At 48.8% G+C, this 14346-nt stretch overlaps 1 protein-coding gene across 1 annotated transcript; it reads right to left on the bottom strand.

The window, feature by feature from the left end:
• Positions 1–8049: 8049 nt before the first annotated feature.
• Positions 8050–14218, bottom strand: LOC115422274 (ER degradation-enhancing alpha-mannosidase-like protein 2). The gene is given in 14 exon segments (XM_030138522.1): positions 8050–9067; positions 9902–10023; positions 10150–10294; positions 10371–10495; positions 10575–10716; positions 11738–11842; positions 11844–11879; positions 11881–11951; positions 12341–12466; positions 12699–12748; positions 12750–12809; positions 13230–13262; positions 13345–13455; positions 13873–14218. Coding segments are annotated over 14 exon segments (1833 nt in total). The 5' UTR covers positions 14109–14218; the 3' UTR covers positions 8050–8596.
• Positions 14219–14346: the final 128 nt, after the last annotated feature.

Genomic DNA, 14346 nt, shown 5'->3' with positions numbered 1-14346 from the left:
TTGTCTTTTGTTTCTTTTGTGTATTTTGTGTCTTTTGTGTCTTGTGTCTTTTGTGTCTTTTGTTTCTTTTGTGTATTTGTTTCTTTTGTGTATTTGTGTCTTGTGTCTTTTGTGTCTTGTGTATTTTGTGTCTTTTATGTATTTTGTGTCTTGTGTCTTTTGTGTCTTTTGTTTCTTTTGTGTATTTTGTGTATTTTGTCTTTTGTGTATTTTGTGTCTTGTGTATTTTGTTTTTTGTGTGTATTTTGTGTCTTTATGTATTTTGTGTCTTGTGTATTTTGTGTCTTTTGTGTCTTTATGTATTTTGTGTCTTGTGTATTTTGTGTCTTTTATGTATTTTGTGTCTTGGTGTATTTTGTGTCTTTTATGTATTTTGTGTCTTGTGTATTTTGTGTCTTTTATGTATTTTGTGTCTTGTGTATTTTGTGTCTTTTATGTATTTTGTGTCTTGTGTTCTTTTGTGTATTTTGTGTCTTGTGTCTTTTGTGTCTTGTGTATTTTGTGGTCTTTTGTTTTTTTCTGTGTATTTTGTATCTTTTGGGTATTTTGTGTCTTGTGTATTTTGTGTATTTTGATTCTTTTGTGTATTTGTGTCTTTTGTTTTGTGTGTATTTTGTGTATTGTGTCTTTTGTGTTTTTGTGTCTTGTGTATTTTGTGTCTTGTGTCTTTTGTGTATTTTGTGTCTTGTGAATTTGTGTCTTTTTGTGTATTTTGTGTCTGTGTATTTTGTGTCTTTTGTGTCTTGTGTATTTTGTGTGTCTTGTGTCTTTGTGTATTTTGTGTCTTGTGTCTTTTGTGTATTTCGTGAATTTTGTGTCTTTGTGTATTTGTGTCTTGTGTATTTGTGTCTTTGTGTCTTGTGTATTTTGTGTATTTTGTGTCTTGTGTCTTTTTGTGTATTTTGTGTCTTTTGTGTCTTGTGTCTTTTGTGTGTATGTTTGTGTCTTGTGTCTTTTGTGTCTTGTGTATTTTGTGTCTTGTGTCTTTTGTGTATTTTGTGTCTTGTGTATTTTGTGTCTTTCGTGAATTTTGTGTCTTTTGTGTATTTTGTGTCTTGTGTATTTTGTGTCTTTTGTGTCTTGTGTATTTTGTGTATTTTGTGTCTTGTGTCTTTTGTGTATTTTGTGTCTTGTGTATTTCGTGTCTTTCATGAATTTTGTGTATTTTGCGTCCTGTGTGTTTTGTGTTTTTCGTGTATTTTGTGTATTTCTCTTAGTTTTTTTCATTTCTTTTCTGATTCCACTTTGCTTTATTAGTCTCACATGCAAATACACAAGAAAACACAAAGGACACACATCATATAAACCCCCCCCCCCCCCCCCCCCCCCCCGTCCTACCTCGTCCTCTGTACTCTGTACCCTGTACCTTGTACCCTGTACTCTGTACCCTGTACCCTGTACCCTGTACTCTGTACCCTGTACCTTGTACCCTGTACTCTGTACCTTGTACCTTGTACCTTGTACCCTGTACTCTGTACCCTGTACTCTGTACCCTGTACCCTGTACCTTGTACCCTGTACTCTGTACCTTGTACCCTGTACTCTGTACCCTGTACCTTGTACCCTGTACCCTGTACTCTGTACCTTGTACCTTGTACCCTGTCCCTGTACTCTGTACCTTGTACCCTGTACTCTGTACCCTGTACCTTGTACCCTGTACCCTGTACTCTGTACCTTGTACCTTGTACCCTGTACCCTGTACTCTGTACCTTGTACCCTGTACTCTGTACCCTGTACCTTGTACCCTGTACCCTGTACTCTGTACCCTGTACCTTGTACCCTGTACTCTGTACCTTGTACCTTGTACCCTGTACCCTGTACTCTGTACCTTGTACCCTGTACTCTGTACCCTGTACTCTGTACCCTGTACCCTGTACCTTGTACCCTGTACTCTGTACCTTGTACCTGTACCCTGTACTCTGTACCTTGTACCCTGTACTCTGTACCCTGTACCTTGTACTCTGTACTCTGTACTCTGTACCTTGTACCCTGTACCAGGGACTGGGTGGACCAGATCAGAGGTACCGGGGACTGGGTGGACCAGATCAGAGGTACCGGGGACTGGGTGGACCAGATCAGAGGTACCGGGGACTGGGTGGACCGGGTCAGAGGTACCAGGGACCGAGCTGGTCCCACTTAGTTGAAACTGAGCATCAGCCCCACATCCAATGACATAAGAGCTGGACAGATGAGGTCATAGAAGGGGCGGGGCTCTGTGTGGAGATCCCCTTCAGTGTCACATGTCAGATGAACAGTATGAGATGGAGTGAGAACACTGAGCCCCACCCACCAGATGGTGTGTTCACTGACACTAATGGTTCACAGATGAACTCTGTGTAACCTGCGTGTGTGTGGTGTGTGTGTGTGACTCCAGTTCAATAACTGCATCAAATAAAGAAAGAAACATCATAATAAATAAAATAGATTAAGAGCATCATAAAAAAATAAAAACAGATCAAATCAGTCCATTCCTCCTTCTGTGGTGCGTTCAGTGTCTTCTGTTGACACAAACTGTCCCGGGTGTGTGTATGTGTGTGTGGGGACGGGGACAGTCCTGTAATAAGTCTTCCATCCAGGGACAGACGCCGTTCAACCTCCTGCTGGTTTTACAGCTGATGGAGGAGGTGGTTCTGTGTGTGTGTTGCATTCAGGGTGTGTGTGTGTATGTGTTGCATTCAGGGTATATGTGTGTGTTGTGTTCAGGGTGTGTGTGTTGGGTTCAGGGTGTGGGTGTGTGTGTGTTGCGTTCAGGGTGTGTATGTGTTCAGGGTGTGTGTGTGTGTTGCGTTCAGGGTGTGTGTGTGTTGCGTTCAGGGTGTGTATGTGTTCAGGGTGTGGGTGTGTGTGTGTTGCGTTTCAGAGTGTGTGTGTGTTGCGTTCAGAGTGTGTGTGTGTGTTGCGTTCAGAGTGTGTGTGTTGTGGGGTGTGTGTTGTGCGTTCAGAGTGTGTGTGTGTGTGTGTTGCGTTCAGGGTGTGTGTGTTCAGGGTGTGGGTGTGTGTGTGTTGCGTTCAGGGTGTGTATGTGTTCAGGGGGTGTGTGTGTGTGTGTGTGTGTGTGTGTGTGTGTTGCGTTCAGAGTGTGTGTGTGTGTGTTGCGTTCAGGGTGTGTGTGTTCAGGGTGTGTGTGTGTTGCGTTCAGGGTGTGTGTGTGTGTTGCGTTCAGAGTGTGTGTGTGTTGCGTTTCAGGCTGAGTATGTGTTCAGGGTGTGGGTGTGTGTGTGTTGCGTTCAGAGTGTGTGTGTTGTTGTGTTCAGAGTGTGTGTGTGTGTGTTCAGAGTGTGTGTGTGTTGCGTTCAGGGTGTGTGTTCAGGGTGTGGGGTGTGTGTGGTTGCGTTCAGAGTGTGTGTGTGTGTTGCGTTCAGAGTGTGTGTGTGTTGTGTTCAGAGCGTGTGTGTGTTGCGTTCAGGGTGTGTGTGTTCAGGGTGTGGGTGTGTGTGTGTTGCGTTCAGAGTGTGTGTGTGTTGTGTTCAGAGTGTGTGTGTGTTGCGTTCAGGCTGTGTATGTGTTCAGGGTGTGGGTGTGTGTGTGTTGCGTTCAGGCTGTGTATGTGTGTGGGTGTGTGTGTGTTGCGTTCAGAGTGTGTGTTGTGTTCAGAGTGTGTGTGTGTTGCGTTCAGAGTGTGTGTTGTGTTCAGAGTGTGTGTGTGTGTTGCGTTCAGGGTGTGTGTGTTCAGGGTGTGGGTGTGTGTGTGTTGCGTTCAGGGTGTGTGTGTTCAGGGTGTGGGTGTGTGTGTGTTGCGTTCAGGGTGTGGATGTGTTCAGGGTGTGGATGTGTGTGTGTTGCGTTCAGAGTGTGTGTGTGTTGCGTTCAGAGTGTGTGTGCGTTCAGAGTGTGTGTGTGTTGCGTTCAGGGTGTGGTCCCTCTGCTGTTCACAGTGTGATTACTTTAAGGACCATCAGCCAGGGTCGAACTTATATAAGCTGTGCATTTGTGTGTGTGTGTGTCTCATCTTCATCATCATCATCTGTTCTGCACGTGCTCAGTGATGAAGTCATGGGTACAGAAAGTGGACCTCACCCAGAACTCTGAGAACGAGGAACTGGTTCCACTGGGACCACTTCTGCTGGACTGACTGGTTCTGCTGGTGTCACATGGTCAGTCCTTATTTGGTTTATTTCTTGTCTCAGTTGTCCTTCTTGGCCACCCCCCCACCCATCTGCAGTCTCCGCCCACATTCACCTGACCCCTCCTCCGCTCCGTCCCGGTTCCAGACTGGTTCTTCTGGTTCCTGAGTTCCTGCCTTGACGTCCTGAATCTGTGTCCATCCTAATGGACAACCAGGGAAAACCGGTCCTGAGAGACCTGGACCACCTGGACTACAGGTGAACCCAGACCAGGATGCAACAGGGTTTGTGGGCGGAGCCAGAGGAACAGGTGAGTGTAAGTCATGAGAGGTCAGGGGGTCAGAGGTAAGACCTGAACCAGAACCACAGACACCAGGACCAGACCTGGACCACAACCACAGACTCCAGGACCAGACCTGAACCACAACCCCAGACTCCAGGACCAGACCTGGACCACAACCCCAGACTCCAGGACCAGACCTGGACCACAACCACAGACTCCAGGACCAGACCGGACCTCAACCACCCAGACTCCAGGACCAGACCTGGACCACAACCCCAGACTCCAGGACCAGACCTGGACCACAGCCAAACCAGGACCAGACCATGGACCACACCACAGAATCCAGGACCAGACCTGAACACAACCCAGACTCCAGGACCAGACCTGGACCACAACCCCAGACTCCAGGACCAGACCTGGACCACAACCACAGACTCCCGGACCCGACCTGGACCTCAACCCCAGACTCCAGGACCAGACCTGGACCACAACCCCAGACTCCAGGACCAGACCTGGACCACAGCCACAGACACAGGACCAGACCTGGACCACAACCACAGACTCCAGGACCAGACCTGAACCACAACCACAGACTCCAGGACCAGACAGGATAAACACGCTAAAGAACTTCCTTGTCTCTTTGTGTCCTTTCCTCGTCTCCTCGTGTCTTTTTCCTCGTCTCCTTCTCCTTGTGTCCTCTCCTCGTCTCCCTCGTGTCTTTTCTTCGTCTCCTCGTGTCCTTTCCTCGTCTCCTCGTGTCTTTTCCTCGTCTCCACCTGTCCTTTCCTCATCTCCTCGTGGTCTTTTCCTTGTCTTCTCTCCTTGTCTCCTCGTGTCTTTTCCTCGTCTCCTCGTGTCTTTTCCTTGTCTCCTCCTGTCCTTTCCTCGTCTCCTTGTGTCTTTTCCTCGTCTCCTCTCCTTGTCTCCTTGTGTCTTTTCCTCGTCTCCTCTCCTTGTCTCCTCGTGTCTTTTCCTCGTCTCCTCGTGTCCTTTCCTCGTCTCCTTTCCTCGTCTCCTCGTGTCTTTTCCTCGTCTCCTTTCCTCGTCTCCCTCCTGTCCTTTCCTCGTCTCCTTGTGTCTTTCCTCGTCTCCTCTCCTTGTCTCCTCGTGTCTTTTCCTCGTCTCCTCGTGTTCTTTCCTCGTCTCCTCGTGTCTTTTCCTCGTCTCCTTTCCTCGTCTCCTCGTGTCTTTTCCTCGTCTCCTCTCCTCGTCTCCCTCGTGTCTTTTCTTCGTCTCCTCGTGTCCTTTCCTCGTCTCCTCCTGTCCTTTCCTTGTCTCCTCATGTCTTTTCCTCGTCTCCTCGTGTCTTTTCCTCATCTCCTCTCCTCGTCTCCTCGTGTCTTTTCTTCGTCTCCTCCTGTCCTTTCCTTGTCTCCTCGTGTCTTTTCCTCGTCTCCTCTCCTTGTCTCCTCGTGTCTTTTCCTCGTCTCCTTTCCTCGTCTCCTCCTGTCCTTTCCCTCGTCTCCTTGTGTCTTTTCCTCGTCTCCTCTCCTTGTCTCCTCGTGTCCTTTCCTCGTCTCCTCGTGTCTTTTCCTCGTGTCCTTTCCTCGTCTCCTCGTGTCCTTTCCTCGTCTCCTCGTGTCTTTTCCTCATCTCGTCTCCTCGTGTCTTTTCCTCGTCTTCTCGTGTCCTTTCCTCGTCTTCTCGTGTCCTGTCCTCGTCTCCTCGTGTCCTTTCCTCGTCTCCTCGTGTCTTTTCTTCGTCTCCTCGTGTCTTTTCTTCGTCTCCTCGTGTCCTTTCCTCGTCTCCTCGTGTCCTTTCCTCGTCTCCTCGTGTCTTTTCTTCGTCTCCTCGTGTCTTTTCTTCATCTCCTCGTGTCCTTTCCTCGTCTCCTCGTGTCTTTTCTTCGTCTCCTCGTGTCCTTTCCTCGTCTCCTCGTGTCCTTTCCTCGTCTCCTCGTGTCCTTTCCTCGTCTCCTCGTGTCTTTTCTTCGTCTCCTCGTGTCTTTTCTTCGTCTCCTCGTGTCTTTTCTTCGTCTCCTCGTGTCCTTTCCTCATCTCCTCTGTCCTGGGTGTGTCTCTTTTCTCTGTCTTTGACTCTGTTCCAGTTTCTTTCTTTTTTCTTTTTCAGTTTTTCTTCTAACCTCTCGTCTTCTTCCTCTGGTTTGGTTTCATTAATCAGCTCCGCCTCCCTCTTTTTTCTGATTTGATTGATTATTGATTATGTCGACAGTAAAATCATGTTTGTCATAAACATTTGTGATGCTTTCACACGTTTCCATGACGTCCGTTCAACAGTGTTGAAACTCAGACTGAAGTCACGCCCTGAAGTGGACCACAGCTGCTTCTACTTAGGATCCACCCAGAGACCCCACCCAACACCCAGACTGAGGGGGGGACCCTGAATGCAACACACACACACAACACAGACCCTGAACGCAACACACACACACAGACCCTGAATGCAACCACATACACACACACAGACTCTGAATGCAACACACACACAGACCCTGAATGCAACACACATACACACACACAGACCCTGAACGCAACACACACATACACAGACCCTGAACGCGACACACACACACACACAGACTCTGAATGCAACACACACACAGACCCTGAACACAACACACACACACACACACACCCTGGATGCAACACACACAGACCCGTGTGTTTCCAGACCTGCTCACTGTGTCGTTGCAGTCGTTGGTCAAAAGTCTCTGACTCAGTTGTTCTTGGTCCACCTGATCCAGACTCTGAATCAGGTTGGTCAGTTGTCCTTTCAGGTCCTCGTGGACCCTTACTGTGGTATAAAACCATGTCCGCTCTTCACCGGTCAATGTTCCGGTTCTCAATATCAAGAACACAAAGTCCAGTCTTGGTCCCAAACGGTCCCAGAGGTTGGACTTCCTGTTAATTCCAGTCTGTAATTGAACAGCTGGTCCTGGTGACCTTTAACCCTGTCTCCTGGTCCTGGTGACCTTTAACCCTGTCTCTGGTGGGTTTACACATCTGCTCCAGAACATATTTACCTCAAATCTGGTCTGTTCTGGTCTGTTCTGGTCTGGTCGACTTGGCTTCGTCCTCTCTTTATTCTGCTTGGGTTTTGTTACCTCTGCCAAGGAGGTTATGTTTTTGCCGGCGTTGGTTTGTCTGTTTGTCTGTGTGCAAGATAACTCAACAAGTTACAGATGGATTTGGATGAAAATTTCAGGAAATGTTGATACTGGCACAAGGAACAAATTATTAAATTTTGGTGGTGATCAGGGGCGGGGGCCTGATCTGCCTTGGCGGCGGTCTGCGCTCTCCGAGTGCTTCTAGTTTGTTATTGTTGATGTTAGATGAATAAAAGACTTTTGGACACTTTTACCACCTGGTCTTGACCCAGTCTATGTCCTGGTCTTGGTTTTTGTCCCAGTTCTGGTCTTTGTCCTGGTCTTAGCCGGACTGGGACGCTCAGTTAACCCTAACTGTGTCCTGTGATGCCCTCTGGTGGCAGATCCACGTCCTCACAGTCCCCTTCACATCCTCACAGAGCCTGGTCAGACCTTGGTCAGACTTTGGTCAGACCCTTGTCAGACCCTGGTCCTTTACCCAAACCTGAACCTGAATCTGATTAAAACAGACAAAACCACAGACATTCTTCTGAATGTGACGCAGATTAACATGTCCATGTGGTTTCACCTCAAAGGGAAAATTCACAACTGAAAATAAAAAGGATCAAAAATAAACCAATGAGCAGAAAATCACAATCAGACACAAAATTCAAGTTTAGTTTCTTCAACTTTTACTCATGAACAAAAATCTGCTTTAATCTCAAGAAACAGTGGTTTGACATTTACATGGAACACCAGAGAATGTTGTTTCATAAACGGACCCTGAGAAAACCTGAACCCGGCCACCTCAACCCGGACCCTGGACCCTGGATGCCAGAACCCAGACGTCTGACCCTGTATGCCTGACCCTGGACATCTGAACCCGGGCACCTGAACCAGGCACCTGAACCCGGACACCTGACCCTGGACACCAGAACCAAGGCACCTGAACCCAGGCACCTGAACCTGGATGCCTGACCCTGGATACCAAAACCAAGACACCTGAACCCGGGTGCCTGACCCTTGACACCTGACCCTGGATGCCAGAACCTGGACACCTGACCCCAGAAACCTGACCCCAACTACTTGACCCCCAGACGCCTGACCCTGGATGCCTGATCCTGATAACCTGACCCTGACCACCTCACCCCGGACACCCGAACTCGGGTGCCTGACCCAGACACCTGAACCTGGTCGCTAGGTCTCACGTGCTCTCGGTGAAAACTTGTCCAAGGACTGAGAGCCGAGCGCTGAATGGCTGAACGGGACACGAAAGCAGGGGGGCACTCTTCTTGTCTCCTGGTTTCAGGGCGACGCTCTCTGATTGGCCAAGGGGAGGGCCTTCTGTCTGTGCAGGGGGAGGGGCTACGGGCCGTCCAGGCTGCGATAGGCTGAGCAGGATGTGTCGGAGCTCGTGCCGGTCTTGATTGTGACGGCTGCAGCAGTACAGGGCCGCAGGGTCCAGAGGGTGGGCCTCGGTGTTGAAGATGAAGCCCCCCGCCCCTAAAACACACTGACCGCCCTCGCCACCTTCCTCCCATGACCCCTCCCCCTCCATGGCCCCCCCATGCAGGAAGTGGGTGGGGTCAAACAGCAGGTAGAGATACTTAATGGTTTCGGCGAGGAAGAAAGACTCCATCCTGTTGTCAAGCTGGTGGTCGCGCAGGTCTTTAACCTGGAGACAAAGCAGAGACGTGGTCGGGGGGGGGGGGGGGGGGTGTCATAATTCATCTGGAGCAGCAGAAGAACATCACCAACACACATGAAACCTACAGGAACCAGCAGGAACCCAAGCACCAGAACATCAACACCTTCACAACTGTTTGGAAACTATTGAAAAACCCTGAAGGTGGACATTCACCAGAGTCCAAAACATATTAACACTTGAAAACCCTCAGCCTTCAGTCCCCACCAAAGGTTCTGCACATACAGATGGACAAAAGGACAGAAGACAGGACGGACAAAAGGATGGACAAAAGGACAAGAAAGGATGGACAAAAGGACAGAAGACAGGACGGACAAAAGGATGGAAGAAAGGATGGACAAAAGGATGGACAAAAGGACGGACAAAAGGATTGACAAAAGGACGGACAAAAGGATGGACGAAAGGATGGACAAAAGGACAGAAGAAAGGATGGACAAATGGACAGAAGACAGGACGGACAAAAGGATGGAAGAAAGGATGGACAAAAGGATGGACAAAAGGATGGACAAAAAACAAACAAAAGGATGGAAGAAAGGACGGAAGAAAGGATGGACAAAAGGACGGATGACCAACTGATGACAACACCCTGCGGTCAGTGTGGCTGAGGATAAACATTAAAGTAGAAACACAAAGTTCTGAAGGTTTGGAAGACCACCAGGGGTCTGATGAAAGACCACCTCCACCTTTTCAGAGGAATGTGGAGTCCACATCCAGAGGGAAAACCTGATCCTGATACAGGGGAGTAAAGTGGAACCAACACCTTCAGGAATTGTGAATCAGAGCCACCTGAACAGAAGGTCTTACACTGGCGTATCCACAGGGGGTCTTGGTGATCTTCTCAATGGACTCGAGGGCGTCCTTGCCCAGTTGGAGGTAGGTGTGATCACCTGTGGCTCTGAACAGGTACATGGCACTTTCTATTAACTCTGGAGAAGAAAACACACCGAGGTCAGTGGATTTGAGGTCAACCATCACAGAAGATCAGTTCAGCTGTGAACTGATGGACCAGATGAACCCAGATACCAGGAACCATCTTCAACTGAACTCCTGACCTGGTCTCAGGGGGTAGCCCTCCCTCTTATCCACAGTGTAGCCCTGAGGGATGCTGTAGAACTCAGGAAGGCCTCCGAACTGCCTCCACACCGAGTAGTAGTTCTGGAAAGTTCTGGTAGCGCTGTCCAGGTTCCCCAGCAGAGACTGAACAGACACAGAGGATGTGAGCCTTCAGGACCTGCAGGATTTCCTCAGTAACAGACACGTGGGCAGTACGTACCTGGAGACCGGGCCAGAACGCCTCCAGAGACTGGAAGACTGGCATGGACACGGTCCCTTTGTGCATGTGGACCCACAGGTACCAGTCGTCAAAGCGGGTGTAGTTCTGGATGGCGCGGTCGTACTCTGGGGGGGGGGGTCTACTGTTAGTGTTCTAGTGGGGCAGGTCTTCGGTACACGTCTGTGAGCGTCGTGCCATCTTTACCTAAGAACATGTTGAGCAGCTCCTCATCCTGCAGCATCACGGCTCCTTTGACCAGGTACTCGAAGTACGAGTCCACGCCCGCCCCGATGCCCGCGTCCTGGGCCACCCACTTCTTAGACGAGATGTCGATGTGGTTCCCCACCTGAGATGGAGACAGGTGAGACAGGTTTACATCTGAATCTGCCACTGACTGAAGTGACTGTTCTGAACTTTGGAACATGAGCGTTTCCATCCTGTTCTGTGGACTTAGGTTCTTTGGTTCTCCATCAGTTGGTTCATTCTGGACTCGTCTAGTTCTGTCTTAATTAATGACATTGTTCAACTTAAATCCCAGTTCATCACTTTATTTAATGTCCAACATAAAAACCTCTTTTTAATTCATTGAATAATCAGTTAACTTGAAACCAGTCCAGACCGGTCCAGACCAAGGTTCTAATAGTTTTGGATTTTTCATTATAGTTTAGTTTTATTTAGTTTTGACTTTTTTTCTCTAATTCACTTAGTTTTAATTTGTTTTTAGAGCAGGTTTGCTAGTTTTTATTATTATTATCATTATTTTTATTTTAAAATGCTTAGTTTTAGTTTAGTTTTAGTTTGTCGTACCTTTTTTCTTCTTTGCCGTCGTATTCACAATAAATCCCAGACAGGACTCTGCTGCTGTAGTCTCCATGTTTCCAGGTACAGTTCGGACCAGAAAACGACTGCAAACCAAGTGACGGGACCGTGATGTGTTGTATGGTGCTGCTAGCTAAAATTGCTGGAGTGAAAAAAATCAATTTCGTATCAATCCGACATTGAAAAAATGAAAATGAAGGGAATTTTATCCATAATTTTTTTCCGTTTTAGTTAGTTTCGTAACACACATTACAGTTTCAGTTAGTTATGTTTTTTTCTTTTAATTATAGTTTTTATGTATTTCAGTTAACAAAAATGTTTTTTCAGTTGTAGTTTTCATCATTTTGTTAGTTGTTCGTTAACGATAATAACCTTGGTCCAGACCGGTCCAGACTGGTACTATCTACTGGATGGTTTCCAGGGTGTTCTGCTGTGAGATGATCTGTTGCGTCTCCACAGATTTATTCTTTAACGGTCTCACTCATTTATTTGACCCCACCCACACGGTCGCACTGGTGTTTCCATGGTAACTGAAGTCAAGTCATTACCAGTCCGATGTCGGAGCGGGTCTTCCACAGGGCCCTCAGGGCTTGGCGGGCGGCGTCCTCGAACACCGGGTCTCCGGTCAGTCGGCTCAGAGCGCCGAACTCCAGGGATGAAGGTTCCCACTCCGGCGGTGAAGGTGACGGGGGGTCTCAGTGGGACTGACGCCGCGCAGCAGGTTGACGGTTTCCGTACGCATCCCAGTGGGAGTCTGGAACGCTGGAGACACCGGTTCAGAACGGGACCACATAAAAACATCCAAAGTGAGTCAGGGAACGTCCTCATACTGTCTGTTCTCCAGCTGACAGAACATGAACCTGTCCACACTGAAGCATGTGGAACCTGGAGAAGCAGGTTCTGGTTCAGTGAGTGAAACGGATCCAAAACCTGCTGAGTCAGCTGAGCATCCTGTTCTGTGTTCCCTGTTCTATTCCCTGTTCTGTTCTCTGTTCTCATATGGTTGTGGTGGTGAGTCAATGAAAGTCACCACTGATTTAATTTGCATATATTAGTTTGCCTCCTTCTCTTTCCTTCATTCCTTCCTTCCTTCCTTCCTTCCTTCTTCTTCCTTCCTTCCTTCGCCCCCCTCCCCCCGCCCCCCTTTGTACCTGGTAGGAGTTTCCTGGCTGCGTCCTCTGCCATCCTCAGTAATGGTCCAGAACATGGCCAACCAGGTTCCAGGTCCATGCCGGCTCGACCTGCCAACAGGTGAGCAGAGAGCAGCCCACCTATCACTGACCAACAAAACCACATCAGACCACATTAGACCACATCAGACCAACGTCAGCTCATCATCCAGCTGACCTTTTAAACACTAGTTTCTAACAACACGAGTTAATTCAACCCAAACATCAGCACAAGTAATAGTCACACAGTGATTCCACTGGTTCCATGTGGAACTGGTTCTTATGGTTCCACCCTTCAGATGCTAAAGGTCACACGTTCTGCGTTGCTTCTTGTTTCTACCTCGTATATTGGTTTCAAACACAGAGGCGTTGACGTCAATGTCAAAGTCCAGTGTCCTGGAGCAGAGACGCCACTCGCTGAAACTCTGTCCGATTTTCCAACACCTGGAGACAGAGGACAGGAGAGGAGCAGTGATGGAGGAGACAGGAGGACTGGAGGACATAGGACTAGAGGAAGAGGACTGGAGGACAGAGGACTGGAGGACTAGAGGACAGGATGGAGGACAGGAGGACTAGAGGACAGAGGACTAGAGGACAGGAGGACAGAGGACTAGAGGACAGGAGGACTAGAGGACAGGAGGACTGGAGGACAGGAGGACTAGAGGACATAGGACTAGAGGACTAGAGGACAGAGGACTAGAGGACAGGAGGACAGGAGGACTAGAGGACAGGAGGACAGAGGACTAGAGGACAGGAGGACTGGAGGACTAGAGGACAGGATGGAGGACAGGAGGACTAGAGGACATGATGGAGGACAGAGGACTAGAGGAATGGATGGAGGACAGGAGGACTAGAGGAGGCCTTACAGTAAGTGTCCAGAGCATCGATCAGCGTCAGAGAGAAACTGGAACAAATGACAGGAGGTTCAGAACCTTTGACCTTGAACAAATGTACAGAGCAGGTGTTCAGTCCATGTGGACGGTTACCTGCCCCAGGTGTCCTGTCCGTCACAGGTTAGTGGCCGGAGCTCATCATAAGGGAAGGCGTTGTCTAGGTAACTGTTGTAGGCGTGGTAGAACATGGACTTGATGCGGTGTCTGGAACAACAACAACAACAGGATGTGTTCAGTAAATTCCACTGGGAACCACCCCCGCCCCCCACACACACACACGCCTGGGACCACCGCCACCCGAACCCAGACCCGGACCCAGAGTCCAGACCTGTACACATAGACCAGACCCAGAGTCCAGACCTGTACACATAGACCAGACTCAGAGTCCAGACCTGTACACATAGACCAGACCCAGAGTCCAGACCTGTACACATAGACCAGACTCAGAGTCCAGACCTGTACACATAGACCAGACCCAGAGTCAGACCTGTACACATAGACCAGACCCAGGGTCCAGACCCGCAGCTCGTGGAGACTTCTGTGGGGTTCGGGTTACCCTGTGGTCCATCATCAGTACCAGGTTTCGGCCTGGGTTTCTGTGTAGGTTCAGGATCAGCTGACCTGATCTGGTCCATCTCGTCCTCTGTGAACTGATGAGCCCGGGTCCCATGGTTCAACACGCAGACCAGCAGCAGAGCCGCGCACACGGGAGCGCGCATGGACAAAAACGGTCGCGTGGAGACAGACGTCCGTATTTTATGCCACACCGGAACCCGATCAAACCCGAACTGAGGGAGAATCCACTGAAGCCGCTGTTTACTGTCCGGAAAAATCCAGGAAGAGAACGGACGGCGCATGCGCTGACGATGACTCCACTATGAGATGCGTTCAAGAACACATCGATAATAGGCCCGTACAGGACCGAATCAGCTGTATTATTGATCAATCGATCAGTAAGTGATTATAAACATGATGTGTCCGTGACTACATTGAATTCATTAATGATTTGATTTTCTGCTCCTCAAAGTATGTTCAGTTAATGATTAATGGGTGTAAAAACAGTGATTTGACTGGAAAAAATCACAGGCAGCGCTT

Source organism: Sphaeramia orbicularis, chromosome 7 (genome assembly GCF_902148855.1).
Source record: "Sphaeramia orbicularis chromosome 7, fSphaOr1.1, whole genome shotgun sequence".
In the NCBI taxonomy this organism is placed as follows: Eukaryota; Metazoa; Chordata; class Actinopteri; order Kurtiformes; family Apogonidae; genus Sphaeramia; species Sphaeramia orbicularis.
This window is presented reverse-complemented; position numbering and strand designations above follow the sequence as displayed.